Source organism: Trichechus manatus, unplaced genomic scaffold, assembly GCF_000243295.1.
Source record: "Trichechus manatus latirostris isolate Lorelei unplaced genomic scaffold, TriManLat1.0 scaffold00150, whole genome shotgun sequence".
NCBI classification, from domain to species: domain Eukaryota; kingdom Metazoa; phylum Chordata; class Mammalia; order Sirenia; family Trichechidae; genus Trichechus; species Trichechus manatus.
Genome location: NW_004444086.1, coordinates 397,785 through 422,871, shown reverse-complemented (window position 1 = coordinate 422,871; position 25,087 = coordinate 397,785). Strand labels below are relative to the sequence as shown.

The 25,087-nt window shown below is 35.4% G+C and overlaps 1 protein-coding gene across 5 annotated transcripts in view; it reads right to left on the bottom strand.

Moving 5' to 3' along the window:
- Nucleotides 1–25,087, bottom strand: part of LOC101352400 (N-deacetylase and N-sulfotransferase 4) — a 493,510-nt gene that overhangs the window by 286,276 nt on the left and 182,147 nt on the right. For all 5 annotated transcript variants that reach the window (XM_004385892.2, XM_023740189.1, XM_023740187.1 and 2 more), the window contains one exon: nt 7,295–8,518. In XM_004385892.2, the coding sequence (XP_004385949.1) occupies nt 7,295–8,272 (978 nt within the window). In that variant the 5' untranslated portion in view covers nt 8,273–8,518. The remainder of the gene's footprint in view (nt 1–7,294; nt 8,519–25,087) is intronic.

The following is a 25,087-nucleotide window of genomic DNA, read 5'->3' as shown; positions in this document are numbered from 1 at the left end:
GGGGAAACCAGCACAACTTGTACAAGGAAAGGTCATGGAAGCTCCATAGACACATCCAAATTCCCTCAGGGACTGAATTGCTGGGTGGAGGGCTGTGGGGACCATGGTCCTGGGGAACAGCTAGCTCAACTGGCATAACACGGTTTATAAAGACAATGTTCTACTTTCTACCTTGGTGAGTAGCGTCTGGGGTCTTAAAAGCCTGTGAGCGGCCATCTAAGATACTCCACTGATCTCACCTCTTCGGGAGCAAGGGAGAATGAAGAGAACAGGATACAAGGAAAAGATTAGTCCGAAGGACTAATCGACCACAGCTAACAAGGCCTCCACCAGACTGAGTCCTTTACAGCTAGATGGTGCCCGGCTACCACCACTGACTGCTCTGACCGGGGTCACATAGAGGGTTCTGGACAGAGCAGGAGAAGGATGTAGAACAAATTCTAACTCAGAAAAGAAAAAAGACCATATTTACTGGCCTAAAGGAGACTGGAGAAACCTCGAGAGTATGACCCCCAGACACCCTTTTATCTCAGTGGTGAAGTTATCTCTGAGGTTCACCGTTCAGCCTGGGAATGGACAGCCCCATAAAACCAAATGGGACTAGTGAGGCACAGCAGTCCAGGGACAAGGGCCAGAAGGCAAAAGGGGACAGGAAAGCTGGTGATAGGGAACCCAAGGTTGAGTAAGGATAGTGTTGATGTGTTGTGAGATTGTTAACCATTGTCCTAGGGCAACACGTGTACTAACTTTTAAATGAGGAACTATTTTGTTCTGTAGGCCTTCATCTTAAGTGAGAATAGTAGCACAATTGGAAGAGAGTGGTCGATGCCACTGAACTGTGCATGTAGAAATTTTGAAATGATGTATATTTGCCTATGTATATTTTCACCAAAACAAAGGTCGAGAAGGGAGAGGGTTGACATGTTGTGGGGTTGTTAACCAATGTCATAAAACAATATGTGTACTACTGTTTCATTATCTAAACCTTCACCTGAAGTACAATAAAAAAAAAAATCTATATTAAAGATGGATATGAACAGCCTCTAGGTAAGTAATAAATGCTTTAGGGGTTTAAGTTAAATGAATACCAATATATAAAATGCAAATGTTTTCAATAACCTGTCCTATTTGGAAGAGGATATTGCTGATACATAATTTCTTATTCTGATCATTAAAATAAAAATTTTATGTAATTTTGGAAATTTCTTAAGTGGACAAAGAGACCATACTTGCTTTCATACAGGATTCTTTTTTTCTGGACAAGTGGCTGTCCCTTCCATTGACAATATTATATGCATGGCACCACTTGACAGAACTGAGAAGAAAAGAAAACCTGGGACTTCTGCCTTGAAATTTTACTTAGATGAAAGAATTATCATTAAATATATCCTGTAGGGTGCTTGTCCTATTCCAAATATGTTTTAGGTTGTCTGAGGTCATTACCGACCATGCCAAAATATATTAGATGGAGCTTCCATTTTTAGCCAAGCCAAATTCTACGTAGTAAAATACTTTAATTGACACAGTCATCTCTTTATGACACTGTATTTATGTGGAAAAATAACCATGCTCATTATAAACCTTTGACAGTACTTCCTTGCTTTTTCTTCTAGAACAAATTAAGTCCCTCCAAATACTGTAGCTAATTCTCACAATTGGACATTTAAGTATTCTATAAGGTTCTAAATTCAATGTCTCCCTGAGAGTGGAGGCCTAAGGAGTCCTCGGTCAAGATGTTAGGGCCTCACTTTCAAACAAGTCTTGCTGATGGCATCTCTCTGCTTTGATTCCAGGATAAAAGTAAAAGGGCTATTATTGTGACTGAGCTCCTGCCTTCCAGGGCCTCTGCCATGTCCCCCTATGCCTGACACCATGCTGTTATGACACATGTTGGATCCCATTCATTCTCTAAGACTGGAGCATTGCCTTCCTGTGATATTTTTCTCAGGCAGAAGATTCATGTCCACACACCCTTATCCAGGGACTGGGTACTTTTAGTTTGCTGTCAGATCTCTTTGATAAATGCTAACTAGCCCCTGCCTAGACCGGGATAGTTCTTAAGCCACACTTCCTGATTGCATGCTGGGTGCCTTCTTAGAAATCCCACAGAACTTTCAGTTGCTGCTGTCTTGTTTGCCTGACTGGGTCATCCAGCCACCTCCTATTGCTTGGATTGTTCTGGATTGCTATATCTACCCTGATTGATATGTGTCAAACCTGAATTTAATCTACCTTTTGGTTAGCAGCCGAGCTCTTAACCATTGTGCCACCAGGGCTCCAGTCAAAATAAATGCGTAGAAATATCCAGGTTAAGATATTGCAAAATTACTTGTATCAGGATCAAGCCTTAACACCAGCCTAGGTACAGATCCTTTAAAAACACCCAATTTAGGGGGTGGGGTGTGATGGGTAAAATTCAAACCAGCTAGCCTGTTAGCCACTTATATTTGACACCAGGTTTACAATATAGATTTTCTTTCTACTTTTACCCATATCCAAATATACATGTACTGGGTTACTAGGTTAGTGTCCCCCCAAAATTGATGTCCCTCCTGGAAACTCAGAATATGAAATGAGTCATTGCAGATGTAATTACTTAAGATGAAGTCATATGGGAGTAGGGTAGGTCCTGACTGGTGTCCTTATAAGAAGAGATGCAAAGACAGAAACGCACAGGAAAAACACTATGTGAAAGTGGAGGCAGAGGTTGGAGTTATACTTCCACAAGGCAAGCAACACCTGGAGCCACCAGAAGGTGGGAGAGGCAAGGAAGGACCATCCCTTAGAGCCTGTGGAGGAAACACGGCCCTGCCAATACCTTTATTTCGGACTTCTAGCCTCCATAATTGTGAGAGAATAAATTTCTGTTACTTTATGCTACCAAGTTTGTGGTACTTTCTTTACCTACAAAGTTCAAAAATATCCTCAAATTATTCTTTCCTCAGGTAGTAAATCAATTATTCTGTGACTAATTAATTTTGCACCCACAAGCAGTTAAATAACAGTATAATAATTATCAATTAATATTTTTATCACCATGTCTGAAGTTATTTATTAGATACTTTGGGACACACGAAGAAGTATGAGAAAAACTGTATCACTAGCTAGTTTTGGAGCTAACTCATATATAAGAACATGCTAAATGAGAGTTAAGGTCAGTGACTATTCAAGGACTTAGATGAGAGTAAAATCATGGTCTGCTGGAGTCTTTGGGGGATGTGACATATTCTCATAAGAAGTAGGATTTGAGGTATCTTTTGAAATGTGGGTAGACTCAGGAAAGTATTTTAGTCTAGGCATAGAAGCAGAGAAAGGTGATCAGGTTAGAAACGACCAAGCCATACTTGAGGACTAGGCAGTAGGCTAGCCTAACAGAAACAGTATGAAGAAGTAAAGGTATATGTTGAAAAGATAAATTTTGAGTTGGATCGTACAAAATCCTAAAATAGAAAGTTTGGATGAAGCAGAAAATGTCTTATAGTCTTATAAATAGTAGATGTTCAATGAATAAATGAATTCATTTTCTCAAAGACATTTAAAAATGTAAATGATGATAATTTGCTGCCAACAGAGAGGATAATGATAGGTCACAGAATCGACTGAAGTACTGAATTATTGGTAGCATTGATAAAAATCCAATTTCATTGCCCATGTCCATGTTTTTCAAAACTTTCACTGGGAAAGTGCATTTATTCTGTTTGAGAGAAACCACAAGAAAAAGGACATGTTATCTTAGTTCTACTAAACCTCTATGACTATAGAAATTTTTCTTCGTTTATTAAGTATTGAATCCAACCAGGAATTCCATCAAAGGAAGGGCTACGAAAAAAGGCTTTTTTAAATTATATTTTAATAATCAAAATGATCTTTCATTATTTTAGCTTTTTCTAAAAATTGCTCAACTGATACCACTTTTAGAAGAAACATTACGTACAATTGTTAAGGCCATTATGAAAGCAGAAGTTGCTTTCAGAACAAGGAAAAAATAAGTTCAAGTGTATAAGACAACACCCTAATAGTCTGAAGTCATCTTTCTAATAAAGCTTTCCATGTACATGAAATATTTTGCGATAGCATAGATATATTACCAGGTCAAAACATGACCATATTTTGACAGCTAATACTTCACAATCTTTCAAAATGCAGTTAGTTTCTAGAAGCTTTATATACATGGGTAATTTTTCTCTCACATCTTGAATTTTTAAATACACAATGAAATTATGTTAACAATGTGATGACAGTTACTAAAATTGTGCTTAATTTTGCTTCCTTTGAGATGGAAACATTAATTTCTATCTCAGTGGCTTTTGTGGGGGAGGGAACGAGACAATGAGATAAAGCATAAACGATTCTACAGAGAAGTTACATACACGGTAGCTTAGGTTGTGAGCTGTCAAAGTTCAGTTCAAAAACTCATGCTCTTTTCATTGCATTGTAACTCTGTGTCTTAAAAATGCCTTCTTTTCTAACAGTTGTAACAGTATGATCTGGAATCTCTATCTCATGGGTAAGGACTCAGACTCAAAGAAAAATATGTTAATATATGTATTGTCAATAGAACTAGGTGGTGCTACAGACCAGGCTATATCTGAATTTGCTGTTAAATGCTCCCAGCTCTACCGTAAGTCTCACTGTGGAAGTGGCCCAGGGAGAGGCCAATCATGTACACAACCAAGACCATTCAACCACAATACCTCTGCTTGCCTCTTTTTGTTCTATTGAGGAACAGAGCACCTCTACCCTCTATTTCAGAATATCATAGAAAATTGTCAGTGGCTAATCCCTTTGCAAAGGAGCTCTGTTGGCATAGTGGTTAAGTGCTTGGTTGCTAACCCAAAGGATGGCAGTTCGAATGCACCAGCTGTTCCGAGGGAGAGAGATGTGGCAGTTTGCTTTTGTAAAGATTTCAGCCTTGGAAACCCTATGGAGCAGTTCTGCTCTGTCCTATAAGTTCGTTATGAGTCTGAATCAACTGGATGGCAAGCACCAACAACAATCTCTTACTCTAGAAAACTGGGGAAGAGTTCGAGAAAGTGTAGATTTCTCCTCATCTAAATCATACACTACCGGGAAAGGAAAAGGAGTATGAAGACCTTGGGGCATCCAGAACTTTTCTACATGCATGTTATTAAAGATTCTTTACCCCTAAATTATATGTACACAAAAAATGAACAGAATAAGTCAAATAGAAATAAATGCAAAAGATCAGCACTATAATTTTTATACTAGAAAGCAAAATTTTCTATTGATCTGTAAGTAACTCAAGAAGATAACACCTCTCAGTTCCAATCAAGTTTCTGATATTCTTTGATTAGTGATTTTGAGGGAGAATCATAAACACCACCAAAGCTGGCAAAAAAGACTATATTTTCTTCAAAGTGATAGCTAAGCTGAAATATATACACATGTACACACACACAAATATACGTATGCACACATTACCGTATACATATATACACATATTGATTGTATACACATACAAATACACTAATACATATCTATATGCACACATGCACACATACAACATTTGTGATTCTCTCTCTGTCTGTGACATTGCTCCAGCCTTTATCGAATTTTGTTATTCTGTGTGCTACGTAAAAGGCATTAAAGCAAAAAAAAACAAAAATCAAACCCTTTGTCATCGAGTTGATTCTGACTCACAGCGACCCTATAGGACAGGGTAGAACTGCCCCACAGGGTTTCCAAGACGCGGTTGGTGGATTCAAACTGCTGACCTTTTGGTTAGCAGCTGAGCTCTTAACCATTTCACTATCAGGGCCCCTGAAGAGTCATTAACCAAAAAACCAAACCTGTTGCCGTCGAGTCAATTCCGACTCCTAGCGATCCTCCAGGGCAAAGTAGAACTGCCCCATCTGTTTCCAAGGAGTGGCTGGTGGATTCAAACTGCCAACCTTTTGGTTAGCAGCCAGGCTCTTAATGACAGTACCACCAGGGGTGACTTTTAATATCATATTAGTAGTGGTGAATATTTCTTTCTTTTTCTATTTAGAATAAACGAAATAGCTAAAATTGAGCTGGAAAATTTGTTTTAGAACTATAAGAATTTTCACGTCATAGAGACTGAAATTTGGAAACCCTATCCTTTTAGGAGAGGAACCAACCAGTCAGATAACCTTTTGAAGCATGTGACTTCTTGTTAAGTTTATTTTAAAATTAAAATAATGCCAGCATTTTTATTAATCAAAAGTATAAAACACAGATACACAAAGGAATTAAAAAAAAAAAAGAAGAAGAAGAAGAAGCTAGCCAGAACTTGAAAGAGGTCACTTAATCCTTTTACAATATTCCCAAAATGAAATATTTGGGTCAGAGTTACACAGTGCTTCATTCAGTGACTCATTAAACATCGAGTTCACTGGTCCACATGTAATTTGAAAATTTTAAAAATGTGAATTTATTTTACTGGTTCTAATTATGTCTTAAGGTTTTAGGATAGATTTTGAAATAGTATCCAGGCGTCATCTTTGGAGGATAAAAAACCTAATAATAGGAGTTCAAGAAGGATAGTATCATCTTAACAATCTTTAGTTCCTTTATAAATCGTGTTCTATTATTTTTATTTATATGCTTTCTTAAATTATTTATATGCAGAATGAGTTTAGTTACATATAGAGTAGAAGAGACATATGTGAAAGGTCATGTGAGAATGCTGAGTCAAAATGAGGAAAAAGGGACTTATTCCCAAAATAGCCTACCTAACTTGGTGTAACTTTTTTACGTTTTCTTTCTCTATTAGCAATCGTAAAATGAGTTTGTTATACATAACTTAGATGTGCTACCAGCAACCCAAAATAATATGATAAATTTATAATAGAGATAGTCCAATAGGTCAAGTCCAGTACCACATGTTCTATAAGACTATTTTTTTAAATATCAATATTTGAGTTATGGAAACGTCTTGGACTGCTTCCTCATCTTGTATTTTAACAAACATTGTCATACTCAGTAGGGCAGGGGGGTCAGCACAGGGGTAGAGTTCCATGACTATATCAGTCTCATTGCTACAAACTGCAACATGTCAACAACAATAGGCCAGTTCTAAGGGGTCCTAGCTGGGCTGGGCAAAGCCTAAATAGAGGCAAGGAGAATAAGGTCAGATAATCTGCGATGTTTTAGTTCTGCCCACTCCCCCTAAATATCTGACATTCTGACATGTGTGGGAGGAGTGGTTAAGACTTAGTTCAATAGTTGTAAAAATTGCCTATTTTATCTCAAACATATACTTCAAAGTTAATGAAATAGAAATTGTGATGTTATTCATAAATGTTCTTACCTTCACATCTTTGACATTCATCCTTGTTCCCTCCTTTCCAACAAAGATGTCATCAATGTCCACAAGGATGTACCTGTCCAAAGACAATGTCAGCCTCTTTCCTGACAAGAAGGAAATGGCATCTATGAAGATGAGCTTGTGCAGCCAAAAGTTTAAGTTGTTGCCAAAAAGAACTCGCTGAATTCCATCATGAAGCCCCAGATCCTGAATCACTGTCGCATAGAAAGTTTTGCTGGACAAAGATGGAAGGGATTTTTCTGTTTGTAATTCAGTTAAAAGCACAGGCTGGTAAGTTGAATGATTATACTGGAAAACAGTCCAGTCTTCCCCAGGAAGAGGGCCTTTCTCAACCTTGGGGGCTTTGGTAATATGCAGCAAAGGAGACTGAGGGTTGACAAAACAATCCTTTAGAGCTAGATTATTGAAAAGGTTTAATGGAAAGCCTTTTAACTGTGTACTTGGTAAGCTGTTCTCATTAGCTTTATGAAAACCAATTATACTAACACTGTATTCCACACAGTATTTTTCCAAAAGCTCTCGGTTCCATGAGTCCATGCTGACATACTTCAGAATATTTTCATAAATAACTAAAGTATATTTCCCTTTGCCATTATCTGTAAGGGGAGGTATGTCTCCCTTGCCAGGGGCAATGACCATGTGGTATTGAAATTGACTGGACTCCAAGATAGCTATGATATCTTGACCGAGTTGCGAGTATTGGCTTTCCACAAATAGGAGGACTGTAGGGTCGGTTTTGGATGTATCAATAGGTTTAATTGTTTTTAGCTCCATTGACCGATATGGTAGAATTTTGAGGTCAGCACATCCTGCTTCTGCAGTGGTTTCAATAAGTGTCATTTCCTGTTTATAGCCAGAGTAGAGGAAATAGGCAGAAATGACAATGCTCACCAAGCAAAAGGTAGCTAAGAGAACAATCAATGTTCGAAAACTTCTCCGAAGCTTCACAATAAGATTCATTTTTTTACAATAATGCTTTGGAAGCTCTTTCCAATTTTGTTTCCTAAAGTTCCATGGTGAATAAAGTATGAGATGGTACAAATACCACTTCCCCAAAGTTCATGTAACCATTGCAAATCATGTAAAATGTTTGAAGGAATCTGAAACAAGTTAAAGCTGGAAGGCAAGGGACCAGGAGGGCAAAAGTTGAAGAGATTTTGTATATGTCCAATACCAAAGATTGCTGTAGAATCCTTTTAACACTATCTGAAAAAGAGAGAAAAAATAATAATTAAGACAATAATAGAAACACATATTTATGTGTGTATATATGTATATGCTGATATCTCAGAAATATGCTTATCAGAGATCATTTTAATGTGTTTATATGTTAGCATATTAGTAGTCTGATGTTTACAGTACAGGTTTTACTCCTTATAATACAGAATTTTTTTTCATGGCCTATAGAATACAAAACTCTATTTAATTTTGCCAAACATCAATATGTATATAGAAACATTAGGGATAGAGGTAATTTTTCAAAGTAGTCATCTCATAAATAAGGGGTAAGAAATAAAGCTTTTGTATAAAGTGTTGATTACCATCATACTGTTTCTATAGGACTAGTACGTATTGTATGCATACAGAGTCGGGAAATCAGATATTTGTGTGCCCATTGGATCAGTGAAACATGGAGATGTGCTTAGGTATCTTGAGTGGCAAGCTGAGGGAATGGTTTTGCCATTAGTTTACAGTATTTACAAGTTTTTCCTTGTAATAATAAATCCTTCGCTAGGATCACAGGGAGCCACTTGTCCTCTTTAGCTTAAGAGCCCAAATAGCCAGGATATTTGCTTCTCCATTCTGAGAGGCAAGGTTAGAGAAAGGGTACGGGAGAAGGAGAAAAACGGGAACAAGCATCCTCATACCCCTTTAATGAAGTAGAGGCCAAGAAAACTGGATGAAAAGAGAAACATTGGCATATTTTTCTCAGGGCACATTCCTGAATTTGACCTACTCCTTTAACCAGAATTAAATTTAGATTTTTTCACTGTTAATTTTTACCCAGGATTCAAATTTTCCAAGTACCTACCACTTTCTGTGGTTCAAAAACAAAAAGAAATGTAGACAGTATTGATAAAAAAAATTTCACTAAACTGCTTCAACACAAATGGATATAACTTTTCATTATTATGAGATGTCTTTCTTTATGTAGATGACTAACTGATTTTTATTGAATTCTTTTCAATAGAAATTTTCTTCACTCTCATCAACACTGCTTCCTATTACTTACAGAACTCTCTATTTCCCAATTTTCCAAACTAGTCTTCCTAGGAAAGTATCCAAAATAGCTCATGCTATCAATCTGTGACACATGTATTTTAAAATGTGCACTGTTGATATGCCATATCACAGAGAATCAAGTTAGCATGTTTTCTAATATAGTAGTTGTATAATCCATCCTCACAACTGGACCCAAAAGCAACATCATGATAAATGGAGAAAAGTTTGAAGTTGTCAAGGATTTCATTTTACTTGGATCCACAATCAACACCAATGGAAACTGCAGTCAAGAAATCAAACAACCCATTGCATTGGGCAAATCTGCTGCAAGAGACCTCTTTCAAGTGTTAAAAAGCAAAGACGTCACCTTGAAGACTAAGGTGCGCCTGACCCAAGCCATGGTGTTTTCAATCCCCTCATATGCATGTGAAAGCTGGGCAATGAATAAGGAAGAAGAATTGATGCCTTTGAATTGTGGTGTTGGTGAAGAATATTGAATATACCATGGACTGCCAAAAGAACAACAAATCTGTCTTGGAAGAAGTACAGCCAGAATGCTCCTAAGAAGCAAGGATGATGAGACTTCGTCTCACTTTGAACGTATTGTCAGGAGGGATCAGTCTCTGGAGAAGGACATCATGCTTGGTAAGGTAGAGGGTCAGCGAAAAAGAGGAAGACCCTCAATGAGATGGACTGACGCGGTGGCTGCAACAATGGGCTTAAGCATAACAACGATCATGAGAATGGTACAGGACCGGGCAGTGTTTCCTTCTGTTGCACACAGGGTCACTATGAGTCAGAACCGACTAGATACCACCTAACAACAACAACATAGTCCATCATACTGTAGATATTTTATGAGTTTCTTTTTTTTAAAATCTGGAAATCTGTGTGATTAATGACTATTGATGATTACTGAAAAAGTATTAAACTATTAACTGTTTCAATATATCACCCCTTCCGTATTATATTTTTATGTTCTGAAAAATATTTTTTCCAGTTAGTAATTCAAGTTAAAAAAAAAGTTCAACAATGAGTTAAAATAATGTTTGTTTTTGTCTTAGATTTTATGCAAATATTTGTAAACATCCCAATAAATTATACATATTAGAATTTTGAATTAATACCAAATATTTTAAATTTCATTCTTCACATTCGAAACATATAAGTGGGTCTGACTGTTACCCGGTGAAACACATTGTCTCAATCTGAAAAATCTCTGCAGTGATTTCACATTTGTTTTAAAGGAAAATTAACTCCACGTTTGGGACTCACCATTACTCTGTTATTGTTGTTAATGCTGTTGTTGTTAGCTGCCATTGAGTTAATTCCCACTACTACTGACCCCATGTGTGCAGAGTAGAACTGTGCTCCATAGGATTTTCAAGGCTGTGAACTTTCAGAAGCAGATCACCAGGCCTGTCTTCTGAGGCACCTCTGGGTGTTTTTGAACTACCAACCTTTCAGCTAGTAGTTGAGCCTTAGCAATTGGTGCCACCCAGGGGCTCCTACAACACCACTCTTTGTTATCAAATGTATTTTTTAAGAGAATTATTTACTATCTGCAAATCTTTTTAGTATTTCAAAATCTATTTTCTTTAACAAATTCAAATGCATTTTGCTAAAAAGAAATAAAATACAGCAAAATATATAAACCATGAATATTGAAAGAGATTTGGAATTCACTAAAGGAGATTTTTCCATTCTGTATTAGATCCATTTCTAGACTTCTCCAAGCTCATGTATTTGATTTAAAAATCTATTTATGCTAACCTGGAATCATCTCCCTTCCCTATCACACATCACACACAGGAGCATAAATCTGTTTAATCCACTTGCTTTGGAGGCTTGTTTAGTGTTTTATCAACAAATTTACTCAAGAGGTTTGGAAAAGACACAAAGGTTGGGCAAGTAAATACTTTTGAAAATCTTTAACTATTCTAACATAAAAATGTGATTTTTATTTTTGAATATACAAAGAATGAGATGTGAGTTTTGCATATTAGAACAGCTCATCCTAATATGCAATAATAAAGAAAAAAAAGCATATGGGACTAGAATATGCCAATCCAAAGGATGAATAAATTTAAAAGTGACATTTATTTAGCATTAATATGTTCAGAGTTGCAAGAATGATAGAAACATTCTCAACACTGTAGAGATGTAAGTTGGAGTGTGTGTGTGTGTGTGTGTGTGTGAGTATATTTAACCAAAGAGCTATCTTTCTTAATACTCAAATTTCTCCTCCCCTAAAAACAATTGGTCAATGAAAGTGAGGAATCCTGGACCATGAAAGATGATATACCAGGGATGTTTACTTATGCCCCACTGTGTCTTGAGCCTGAGATAAGAGATCGGACAACATTGTTTGGGATTTGACTTTCTTATCTAATATTATGTCCCTTTAAACAAAACAAAACAAAAAAGGGAAAGGAGGGGGTGGGGTAGAACGAAGAACAACATGAGAATCTTGGAAAGATGAAATAAAACAATTGGAATAAATGAGTCGCATAAAATTACAGATATTCATTTAAATATCATAGTGACCACATTAAAACGCTGTTCCAAAGCGCTAACAAAATATGGCATGTATTCTTAAGTACTCGAAGGTGAAACGCTAAAACATTTATTTTACCTTAATTTAATGTGAAGGAGGAACCTGACACCAGTTAGCAACAAACAGCATATGAGGGGGAACTTTTGCTCAGCTTTCCCCCTTACACAGTGATTTTGGCCTTTGATTATAGAATGAACGGCCAAAAGGAGGATGACTAAGTAAGTTGAATCTGTGAAATACTAATATTTCCTTAGCCAGGATACAAAGCAGGTTAAATAGAGTTGGATCCCAAATCTTCTCAAGCTGCCTTTCACACGTCCTTAAAACATTCTTTTGTTAGAAATTTGGAAAGAGAAACCTACTCATTATTTGTTGGGACACCCTACCCCAAAACACAGGCTGCATGACCCATATGGAGTTTGGTGAGAGAAAAGGAAGCTTTTTTTTTGTTCTCCATCTTGTTTTCTCCTCTTTGCCTTCTACCTGTCAGAGTGTGACTCATCACCTCACTAAAAGTGGAATAAATGACTCCCAGAATCTTCTAATCTCTTTTGAATTAGATAATGTGAAGAAATTATTGTTTTGTATATCTGTTTGAAAACTGTTCCTTGACTTATGTTCAAAATGTGTTTATAGATTCTCTAAAATATAGTTTATAAAGTCCATTTGCCAAGTGTTCTCAATCACTGTAAATTACTAGTAATTTCTGGTAGCAGCAGAGAAGTTAGTAAACAAAGCAACTACAGTTATGAAGGTAGCTATCGCTATTTATTTGGAAAGACAGAAATTCAGAAGAAATGTAGGAGCTAGGAAATACATTGGATATATCTGTGATTGCTTCTTTCTTGATGGTGGTCTAGTGAGATATAAAAATTATCAAAGTGGTTCATTAAAGTTCAGCTAAAATTGAAAAAAACACAATAATATTTACTACAGTGACATTTACTGGTACTTAATGAGTACCTACTCCTTGCCAGGCACTATGCCCATTTAGTTATTATTACTCATCCTACTAATTTATCCATTGTTTAGTTATTACTAGTCTATTATATAAATGAAGACATTGAGATTCAGAGAGTTTAAGAAAAGGACTGAGATTACACTGCTAGTGATTTGTGATTACAGGGTTCTCCTCCGGAGAAAGTTGTAGCAGTCTGCTTCCATGAAGATAACAGCCTTGGAAACCCTATGTGGCAGTTCTGCTCTGTCCTATAGGGTCACTATGAGTCGGAATCGACTGCACAACAATGGGTTTGATTTCTTTCTTCTTTTTTTGTGTTGCAATAGTGAGAAAAACCAAGGATTAAACCAAAAATTTATCAGTTAGTGTAATTAAATAATTAAACACATATGCCAGCAAATTTTACTTCAAGTTTAAAATTCAGATTTCAAAGCTAGAAATGACTTCTGAAAATGCAAAAACAAATTGCAGAGGTAAATTGCATCAGCTCAAAAGAAGCTATGTTTTAAACTGAGATAACATAAGAATTTGCAATAAACTGATCAGCTTTGACTACTTCTTATGATGTATAAGGGCAGGGATATATTTTATCCAATACTTTGTTTCTACATGCTTCATGAGTTTTTTTGTTTGCTTTTAGGAATCATATAAAGAATTAGTTCACATTTCATATTAATAAAGCAGTGTTGTTTTTTCATAATTAAAAACTACTGTGTAGTGAACTGAAGATAGTGGTGATGGAATAATTTGGAAAAGGATAGCGAGGATAGCAGTACAACTGGAAGAATGTAATCAATGTCACTGAATTGTACATGTAGATGGTGTAACTTTGGCTATGTATATTTTCACCAAAAAAAAGGTCCTCAAGGTCGAGAAGGGAGAGTGTTGACATGTCGTGAGGTTGTTAACCAATGTCATAAAACAATATGTGTACTGACTGTTTAATGAGAAACTATTTGTTCTGTAAACCTTCATCTAAAGTACAATGAAAAAATTAAAAAAAAAAAACTGTACTGTGTAAACATTTTACAATTTGTTCCCGTATGTTAAAAGTATCAGTACTCTCTTGGGGGTGAATTCCAATATGTACCACCATCTTTCAAGCGAGATGGAGTATTTTTCAAATTACAGGTCACCACCACATAAACAAAAATGAAATAGAGCAGAACAGAAATATCAATGTACTTCACATATGGTAAGGAAAAGTAGTGCTTTATGAAATGTGGTTCACTTAGTAACGTGTGTGTGTGTGTGTGTGTGTGTGTGTTCGTGTGTCTGTGTCCTCATGTAAGATTATTTCTTATTCTTAGTCATGGTCAACAGTGTTTGAAAAATACTACTTAAGAGGGTTTAACTAATTCAAATTATTTTAATCTGGTTTAAGAGAATTACAAATATCAAAGATATTTTAGCCAATGATAAATGCAGGTTCTTATGATTATGAGGGATTTCTGAAAATTCCCACTATTGATTTAGCAAAAGTTGAAGCTAGGAATAGGTTGATATAATAAGGTTTGGTCCCTTGGAGGCTCCTTTTCAGCTTCCAGGCCACAAATGTGGTGATATTATCTGGTACAGCAACTATACCCAAATATATTATAACTCTTTTTCAAAGTAAAGGTACAAAATAATGAGTAATTGTTGTATTTAATCAAAATGAAAATCATATCCTTACTTAGTTTATGATTTTATGCAAAAATGATCTTTTCTACCCTTGTACATAACCAGCAGGTTTTCACTTAACTTTTATACATTTTATATTTTCTTGATTTCAGTGGCATAATATAAAGATATTTTAGTTCCCAAAGTACACATTTTTTACCAGTACAAACTCCTAAAAGTGTCATTTCAAACATGATAACATTACTACCACAATATTATATTTTAACATGGTATTATACTATGTACATAGCTCTGAGCTAAAAGCTATATTCACACTTCAAAAGATTATACAGGCAACCCAGTAAATAGAAGAGTAAATGTCAGACAATTTCTTTTATCACCACTTGCTGGAGATGTATACATTGCCTATCTGCCATTTTCCTAGGTATTTTTTTCTACAGCAGAGGAACAACATAATTGTTTAAAAGGAAGAGTCCTTTTTTTTAAATCAAACTACCAATATCTATATTTTTTGTAAGAAAAATATGAGAAATTTGAGAAGAAAAAAATACTACACGGATGATTGCTCTGCTTTACAGTATGAGACTTCTAAATATAGTAGCAGAAATACTATCTGGGGATGAGAGTTCTAGTAGAGTAATTATTGCTTGGGTCTCTGTATTTATTTTATATTCACAATTTCATCATCAAATATTACTGCTAACACTGCTAAAATAATAATATCTCCACAATGTATGGGCCAGAATTAACTAGGATTAAACAACTGTGGAATGCTTGTACCTATCCTAAGAGTTCCTGAAAGTCAAACAACTCCCAGAGCACTTTGGCATGACTTTGGGGTAGATCTGTATATATTTCACTTTTGTAAAGATTATAATATTCACAATCAGACATTCAGAATCAAACTAAAACCACACACAATATCTAATACTGTCTAACCTTGGGTATGCTTCAATTTTCTCCCTTATATAAGAAGTAAAAGCATTCATCCAACACCTGTTCAACAAAGAAATATATAAAGCTTCATTAGGAGCTTACTATTTGCTAGGTACAACTGCAAATTCAACTGCATGACATACCACCTTCAAAAACACCGAGGTTCTTTTAGTCTGTTTTTTATTTCCTCTCTTACTATTTCCCTTTCATTTTTGTGAAGTTTTTTTTTCTTTGACAAAGGATGGTTTTAAAGTTACTGAATTAAAGCTTGTGCTAATGGATTTAATGTATAGAGCCCAGTCATTAATCAGCCGATCTATGTAACAATGTTTCCATTTCCTATCTCCATTTTCTTTGTACTCTATATGCAGAATTCATATGGAGAATACAAAAGATGTCTGGGAAAATACAATGTCACAGCATGCTTCCTTATTTAGATATAATCTTATTACAATTTTCTCTCAAACGCAAGTTCTTTTTCTATATAACCTACTCCTCACTTATCGACAAGATTAGGTTCCAAAGATCAAGTTGTTAAGCAAAAGTTGGCGTTACGCGAAATATGGTTTCCTGGCCCAGTCTCCTCTCTTCCCCGTCCCCAGCCCTCTCAGCTAGGAAGCCATGGCCCCTTTGTATCTGTAGCACTCACAGGCTCACCCTCGCTCTGTTTGCCAGAATCCAAATCCATGCTGCAAGCTCCTGACAGGATGTCTTCAGCTGCCCAGCCTCCCAGCTTGGGCTCTGCTGTGCACTGGGTGTCGGAAGCGGGGCAGCATGGACTGGGTGGTGTATGTCTGCCTTGGCCAGGGAGCAGCTCCACAGAGGTGAGTGTCATCTGCTGCCCTCGCCCCTCTCCCAGTGTCCACTGACCAGTGCCTACACGGCTGGCTAGGCAAGCGCAGGGCAGAGGGTGAGGCATGGCCAGGAGAGAGCCGGAAGTGTAAGCTGGGAGAAGCCAGAGTGTCCAGCGCCCCATGGGTTCCAGACTGGGGTTAAATACTCCTGGGACAATGCTGCTCTTTCCTCTATACCCATAAGGTGAGGGTGTGCAGGCAGGTGAGGTTGTGCAGGCTGCTGAAGTTGTTAATGCGCAAAACAGTCAGAGGGTAGTTTTTTTACTACTGCAAATGTGAAATGTTGGAAAATGAGATAGTTGCTAAGTTAGGAGTAGGTGTAATTGCCCTATCTACAACTATGACTTGATAAGTGGTTTTAAGAACTGACATTGCTTCTTTTTTCATAACAAAATGTATATATATTTCTTTCTATGAAAGCTTTAGAAAAACTTTAAAACCCAGAGAAGTAAAAACTCAGTGATCATTGCTTAACAAAAATCCCTGATGTATTTTCATCTAGACCATCTCTATATGTAATTTGTTTTTATATAATTGTGATTATACAACAATCTTTATCCTGCATTTTAACTAAAATTATGACAGAACTATTTACAATAAAAGGGAAACATGATCAAGAAGTCTTTCTTACATCTTTTTCTTTTCTATTCACCTTGACTTGTTGACTTTTTTTGAAGACTTCGATAAATTTCCAAGTCTGGCAATCCTACTACCTAACTCCCCAACCTTATAGAAAGAATAGAGGAAGTGAAGACTGAAATCTTTCAAGATCATCCATACAGCAGAGCCAACTACCACCACTGTTTTCATAGCTTCAACTTATCCCAAACCTAAGAAATCCTCACCCTACTTAGTTGCTTGCTGATGCCATGCAAAAGCCTTCTAAAGTCATTCTTTCCTTGATACCCCTACCTCTCTTTCAACCTCTTTCTTCTGAAAACTCTGCAAAAACTGTGGATAATGATCCGTTAGTAAGTGACCACAAACTCATTTACATGTGTTTTGTTTGGTAATTACAGTACTTCAATATCTGAAAGGCTTTAGTCTCTACCATTTACTCACTACTCTTAGTCTATATGCCTGAGCTTGTATTAATTTTAGTTTGAGACTCCAAGTATACAAGACCACAAGTTAATCTTCTTAACTAACTCACACTCATCTTCATAAAACACTGTATCATACTTGCCTGCATCTCCAACCTCATCCACTGCCTTAATCTTTCTCTTTACCCTTAGAGTCAAGCTCTAGTTTTCTCTTGCAGAACTCTCTCATCTTCCTCCCCCCTCCCCAGCCCTGAACTTTGCATATTGAACCATTTGCAGTTCTGGAATGTCCAATATTTTCTCTACTATTTCTCAGCCTGGTCAATTCTTAATCATATGTTTAGAAATTCAGTTTATGCAAAACCACCTAAAGAAAAATCTTCCCTGACCTGACAATGCAAGTTTAGGCACGTATCCATTATACACTCATAGTGCATTCTCTATCACATGAAATTTAAATTGAGTGATTAATCCATGAATTTCAGTGAAGACAGGGACTATGCTGTATTCAGAGTTGAATCTTCACCACTTAATAGACCACCTTGCATGTCATGCTCAAAACAATCATGTCAAATCAACAATTTATTCACATCTTAGATATAGTCACCCCTTGTTTTACCCTAAGGTGTACCTCAAATGTTGCCTTCTTCAAAAACCTGTTAGTGATCACACACACAAGTAGGGTGGTACAGGGAGAGGGAGTGAGAACAAGTCTGAGCTTTAGTTTCCACATTGGAAAATGAAGAAACTTAAACCTATTTATATTTTTATTTTTGTGTGTATATTTATCAGGGGAGATTTGGAAGAATGCTCTTCAAAAGATAATCTCTGTATTTCCTTACACCTTCCTACATCATTTGAATTTTCTGCAAGAACCGTGTAATATCTTTTTTAAAAGCACAAAAATTTTAAAAATGGAGGAGGTGAGTTTGGAAACCTTTAAGTTTCCACCAAGCTCAAAATTTCTATGTTGTTTTAAATAATAAGGTTTTCCTAGTCACACCAATCCTGGTAATTTTTTTCCTCTGAATTCCTAAAGAATATGTTGTCTGTATCTTTTGAATAATATTTTATATTGTAATTTTACTGATTTGTGTGTCTTCCCAAGAAGAACATGGGTACATTTTCAACAGCATAGTCTGTGTTACTCTTCTCTTCTCACATGAAGCTACTTCTTCCTCCTTCAATCATAACTCAAGGCTGAATTATACACACAGTAGATTATTGATCAAGTTAGTTAAAATGATATTTCACATTATTATATTTGTAATAGTTGTATTAGAAAAATTGTCTCAAAATTCAAGTCCAAGGCTTTTGAAGATAGGAAAATCAATTATGCCAACCTACCTCTAATTTTACTTATAACTAGGATATTTTGATATATCAAGTGTTTCTAATGAGTTCAAATTTGTCAGAATTTTTTAAACATCAAATTCTTATTTACTGTTACTGAAAAGGAAAAATAAAATGCTTGAAGAGAAGTAAAAAGGATAGCAGGGTTCCAAAGAGCCTAAGGCCTGTCTACCACTGAGATAGGTCTTGGCATCTCTAGTCAATTTGAGTCTTCTGGGAGTGGCAGACATGCATCCATCCATTGTCCCAGTTGATTTGCAAATTTGTTTCAAGAACCTTGTGCACAGAGAGATTTGGGGGTTGTTGGAATGTGCAACTCTGCATATACTTCAGTGTTTTCATGGCGGGTACCTACACCAGTTGCTTGCTGAGACACATTCAGTGATTTCTGGGCAGGGAGCTTAGTGATGGGCAGGAAACCCAGGATGGACCTACTAGGTTGTGAGACCTTAAAGGGTGCTAAAAGGCCCAGGTGACAAGGGAGGGGAGGAGCCAGCAATGTGTGAACGATTACTAACTAGACTTCATTTGTATCCATAGGCTGAGGAGGTCTGGAGAAACTTGGATTCCATTAATATTGGTATATTTTCCCTGCTGTCATTCTATCCTTTTATGAATACATTAATAAATATAGTATTCTTTCTACCTCAAAACACTAACTTTCTCCTTATGTCATTTTTGAGAAGACTTTTTCTAACAAACTTTGCACTCAATCCTTGATCCTAAATTTCATGGAAGGGAACAGATTTCACTAAGCATAGAATCTGGCTATAAAGGACCTATAAAATCACCTTTGTCAATTAAGTGACCTTTTTGCTACAGAGTTGTGTTCATCATATTTTTAACAATAAAGTATGATATTTAAAGATAAGCATTAAAATAAAGTAATTAAATATGCCAAATTAATTATACATACTATGAGATAAAGTATTATAACTTATTTATTTTTCTTGAGTTGTAAAATCCTCATCCAAAGTTGTAGTGAAAAAATAAGATGAATCTAAAGTTTCAAAAAGAGTAAATATAAAATCAAACAAATTTCTCAATCCAGTCAACATTTTCCATATAGTTTTTGTAACAAATGCCATAAAAAAATAGATTAATGAATCATTCTTGACATTTCTTTTTCTAGAATTGGTTAAAAAAAATTAGGGGAGTAACTTGTCTGTTGTATTGGTGTATCATCTTTATTAGAAAGGAGAAAAAAAAGACATTTACATTTTAAATTGCACCTTTCTGTATGTCTAAACAATCTCTAGAGCTCCTAATTTTTAGAACACTAGAGGGCAATATGTTCTTGCTTTTATTGCAAAAAAAAAAAAAAACAGAAAAAGAGAGAGAGAGACCAGAAGCACCTGTTCTGTACTGACAGTTCACCAACAAAGGAAAGTGCTACTATCTGAGAGAGTCCAACGAGCTCAGAGGTAATTTTTTTCTCTGAAAGAAGTCATGCTGTTGACATCGGTGAAAGAGCAGGGAATTTAATGTTTAAACACCACCTATGCCACAATTTCATACCAATTGCATTTTAGTCAATTCTTTTCTTTATATTTCTCATGAATAGCCAATATTATATTACTTGTATAATTCCCTCCTTGTCAATTTTTGTGGTTCTTTAATTTAAATGCTATTACTTTTACTATTGTACACAAGAGAGGGATAAATGAAACATCGTCTCTGTTTAACATCTTGATAATCTGTGTAAACTTTAAAATATAAATTCCTTTCTTAAGGGAACAGAAGTAATATACCTGTAATAGAAAGATGAACAAAACCAGATTTGTCATATCTTTTTCCAAATTATTTTTGTATTTTTAAGTAAATAAAATGTTTTCTCTCTGTATGTGTGAACTAGGGTTACATCTCTGTACTATGCAAATACGTTTATGTAATAATTTTATTTCCTAAAGGTGACATGATTTCTTAAGATTTGAATCTGCTTAAATAATTAACCATTTATAATACTTCAACAATAGAGAATTAACATAAAATTAACAATAAGCAAAAATGACAGAAAAAGAGAAATGTGTATGTCATAATTTATGCTGTCTCCCTATTTACTCTGCTTGTCAATTCTAAGGTGGAAATATAAAACCTCAGAACTGTATTAAAAATAACTTAAAATTGTGGTTTCAATTCTCCATTAGGATAGCATTATGATCTATTTGCAAAGGCAGCTTTCTAGGTAGCAACTTTTATTGCTCACAATTAATATCTTAGAACGGTAACAGTATGTGCTTCCATTATAATTTATCAGTTACCTGAGAATCTTTAAAAATACCAGCTTATATGCAGCTGCCTTGCAGATGATTGGGACAATAATAGGTCATTAAGTGGTTGCATGTGCAATGAAACATATTCAAATACATCTTCCTGACAAAAACGCATGAATTTGCAATATAATTTATTTCTATTTCATATTTTGAGATTTTCTCTAAAGTTGCTTTCTTTAAGTTAGTCCTGAAGACATTGTTTAATAAAAGTATTTTAGGGACAGAGAAATCAAGTTAAATAACTATCACAAAATTAATTATAAATGAGTGTATGAGTATTGAATAAGACGTAATATAAGATACAAACTATAATTGGATGTAAGCATAAAGGTGATTAAAAATATGCAATCCAAAAAAATGGTTATTAACAATGTTTTAGTCAAATCATTATATTCAAGGTATGGTAAGGCCATAAAAAAATCATAAAAGTCTATTTTGGGAAAAATGGCCATGGACCAAATCTTGTACAACCATCATTGCCAACGCTAGTGATGGGACAGTTCTTCAAGAACTTCTGCTACCGATGTCTGTGGAATGTGAATGTAGCTAAAGATACCCTCACCTAAAGACAATCACTCTGGATCTGCTTCATCATTTCACTAGTTTCTGAATCAAAGTTTGCCAGGAGTATATCAGATTAGAATCTTTTATTTGGCATGTCTATGACTTGGCTGTGAGGGAGGCTGGGAAAGAATGATATGATATGTATAGTGAAAGCTGGAAACTCAGGGTATTGTGAATTTCCCAGACATAGGAAGAGTGTTCAAATTGCAGGCAGTAATAAAGGTAAAAGGAATTAGTGAAAATATGAGTTGATCTAAATAATTTGAGTATATAAAATAATAATAATAATGCCTTATGAGATTAAAAATAAAATCAAAGACTAATTAAAATAAATAGGAATAATAGTATAAAAATCAGGAGGCTATAAATGGACTAATGTGTTCTAAGACCCTATAATATTATGTTTTGATAAGTGTGCCTGTGAGGATTTCCACTGAAACCAATCATATATATATATATCCATGATATATGTGGAAACCCTGGTGGCATAGTGGTAAGAGCTACAGCTGCTAACCAAAAGGTTGGCAGTTTGAATCCACCAGGTGCTCATTTGAAATCCTATGGGGCCGTTCTACTCTGTCCTATAGGGTCATTATGAGTTGGAATGAACCCAATAGCAATGGATTAGGATATGTATAGTGTGTGTGTATATATATATATATATATATATATATGTATATATATATATGTATACAGCTTTAAACCTAGTAGAGGAGAAAAAAATGGAATGAGAAAAAAGATGCAATAATAATTACAATGAAGGAAAGGAAAATAAACATAGAAACAGAAAGCAGACAGGACTAACAGAAAACACAAATAAATAACCCCTTATATGGCACTAATTGTATTAAATGTAAATAAACTAAATTGTCTTTAAAAACAAAGAATGGCAGATTTACTAAAACAAATAGCTTCAAGTATATAAAATTTATAAGCAACATACCTGAGAAGAAAATATGGAAGTAAACATATGGAAAAAGATATACTAGAAAGATTCTAATCAAAGGAAAGCTGATAAAGCTATATATATATAAGCAAAAGTAGAGTTTTATGTCAAAAAAGTTTTACAAGAGATACAATATCACTGTGTAATGATAAAAAAGTTTAATTCATCAGGAAAGCATTAAAATTTTTATTTGTATTCATCTAAAGTCATAGCCTCAAAATATATAAAGCAAAAATAGGCAAAACTACAAGTTGAAATTTATAAATTCACAATAATAGAGAAAGATTTTATAAATTTCTCTGATTAATTGAAAAACTTAACAGAAGATCAGTAAGAATAAAGAAGATTTAAACAGCTTGATTAACAAATCTGATCTAAAAAGATGTATTTAAAATATGAGACTCAACAACTACAAAATATGTATTGAACATGAGAATATCTAAAATATTAATCATACTGAGTCACACAGAAAATCTCAGTAAATTTTAAGGGGCTAAAAATCACATGGAGCATTTACTATGACCACAATGCAATTAATCTAGAAACAAATAACAAAGTTAAAACTAGAAAATTGCTGTATATTAGAAATTTAAGGAACATAATTCTAAATAACTTATGGCTCAAAGAAAAAAAAATACCAAATGAGCAATACTTTGAACTACATTAGGCCACCATGAGTTGGAATTGACTGGATGGCAACGAACAACAAAAACATACCCAAAATAACACATGTCAAAACTTGTGAGTTCAGCTAACACAGTAATTAGAGAAATTTAGAGCCTTAGATACATATACTCAAAAGAGAATATTATGAAAATTAGTAAGCTAAGCATTTTTCTCAAGAAGCTAGAAAAGGGCAATAAAATAATTCCAAAGAATATAGAAAAAAAGACATCACAAAGATGAACAGAAAATAAGCTAGAAAAATAGAACTAACAACAACAAATAGACAACAGTATTTAAAAAAAAAAACAAAAAAACCCATTGCTGTCGAGTTCATTCAGACTCATAGTGACCCTATAGGACAGGGTAGAACTGCCCCATAGAGTTTCCAAAGAGCACCTGGTAGATTCGAACTGCTGATCTTTTGATTAGCAGCCATAGCTCTTAACCACTAAGCCACCAGGTTCTCCAGATTACAGTATGGGAAAGGTTAAATAAATGGAGGGGCATTCATTAAATGGAGTATTATTTAGCCAATTAATCACTGAAAATTAGAAAATGAAAACCTTATGGATTACAGAATATTACTGAGACTTCACTTGCTTACTTTGAACTTGTCCTCAGGAAGAATCAATCTCTGGAGAAGAGCATCACTTTTGGTAAAATGGAGGATCAGTGAAGGCAAGGGAAACCCTCAATGAGATGGATTGGCACAGTGATCTCAACAATGGACTCAAACACAATGATCATGAAGATGGCGCGGGACCTGGAAGCATTTCCTTCTGTTACACATGGGGTCTCAAAGAGTCAGAGCCAACTCAAAGGCAGCTAACAACAACAAATATATAAGAACGATACGGCATGACAAAGTTAAGAACAACTGTGATGTGCAAGGTTACTTTAATATTAGAAAATCTGTTAATGCTATCCAACACTACCGCAGAGACAGCTAACTGTCCGCAAAAAAAAATGCCTCTCTTTGCACGCCCCTCCGCATTCACTCGCATTCAACTCTTACAGTCTGACTACTGCTATCTGCTTTGGGCCCCTCAAATACATTGCCAGACTGACTGGTCGTTTTACGGGGACCTTACCACTTACCTCCTCATGCCCTTTTTCCCTGTCATGTCAGTCACCGCAAGACACTCGAAACTCCAACGATTTCCTTTAGTCCCTGGATAATGACTTTTGTGATCCCCTTTCCCACCTTTCTTTAGCTCTTAAAACCTTTCACTGTGCTAATAAGAACACATGGTCAATCATCAGCAAAATTCCTTGCTTATATAAAGAAACTCTTCCCTGAATTTTTTTCTTCACCTTCCAGCTCTAACACTTTGCTCTCCCCTGTGGACACTGCTTTGCCTATAGCCCTCTGGTGATAGCTGTATTTCCTCTCACAGTTCTACCATTTGGTTAGGAGGGTGGTTAGATGTCCTTGTTTCACGTTGCATCTTCTAGTGTATTCTCCCTTCCTACTCCCTAAAAACTTATAAATTTTCATTGTATCAGACCATATCACTCACCTCTTCTCTTTATAGGAGTTATCAGCTAACAGCTGAGTTGGACTCCTTCATTTCTGGAAAAATTGAGCTTCTGGATCACTCTCATTCTTTAAAAAAGCACTCATGTAAATAATTTTTTTTGATATTATCCATGTAGACGATTTTTTTAATCACCTCTCTAATTTCCTTGTCCTTCTCTCTATTATTGCCATCAAGTGCAATAGTCATATGCTAGACCTTTTCATTACCAACAACTGAAACCCCTTCATAACATTAA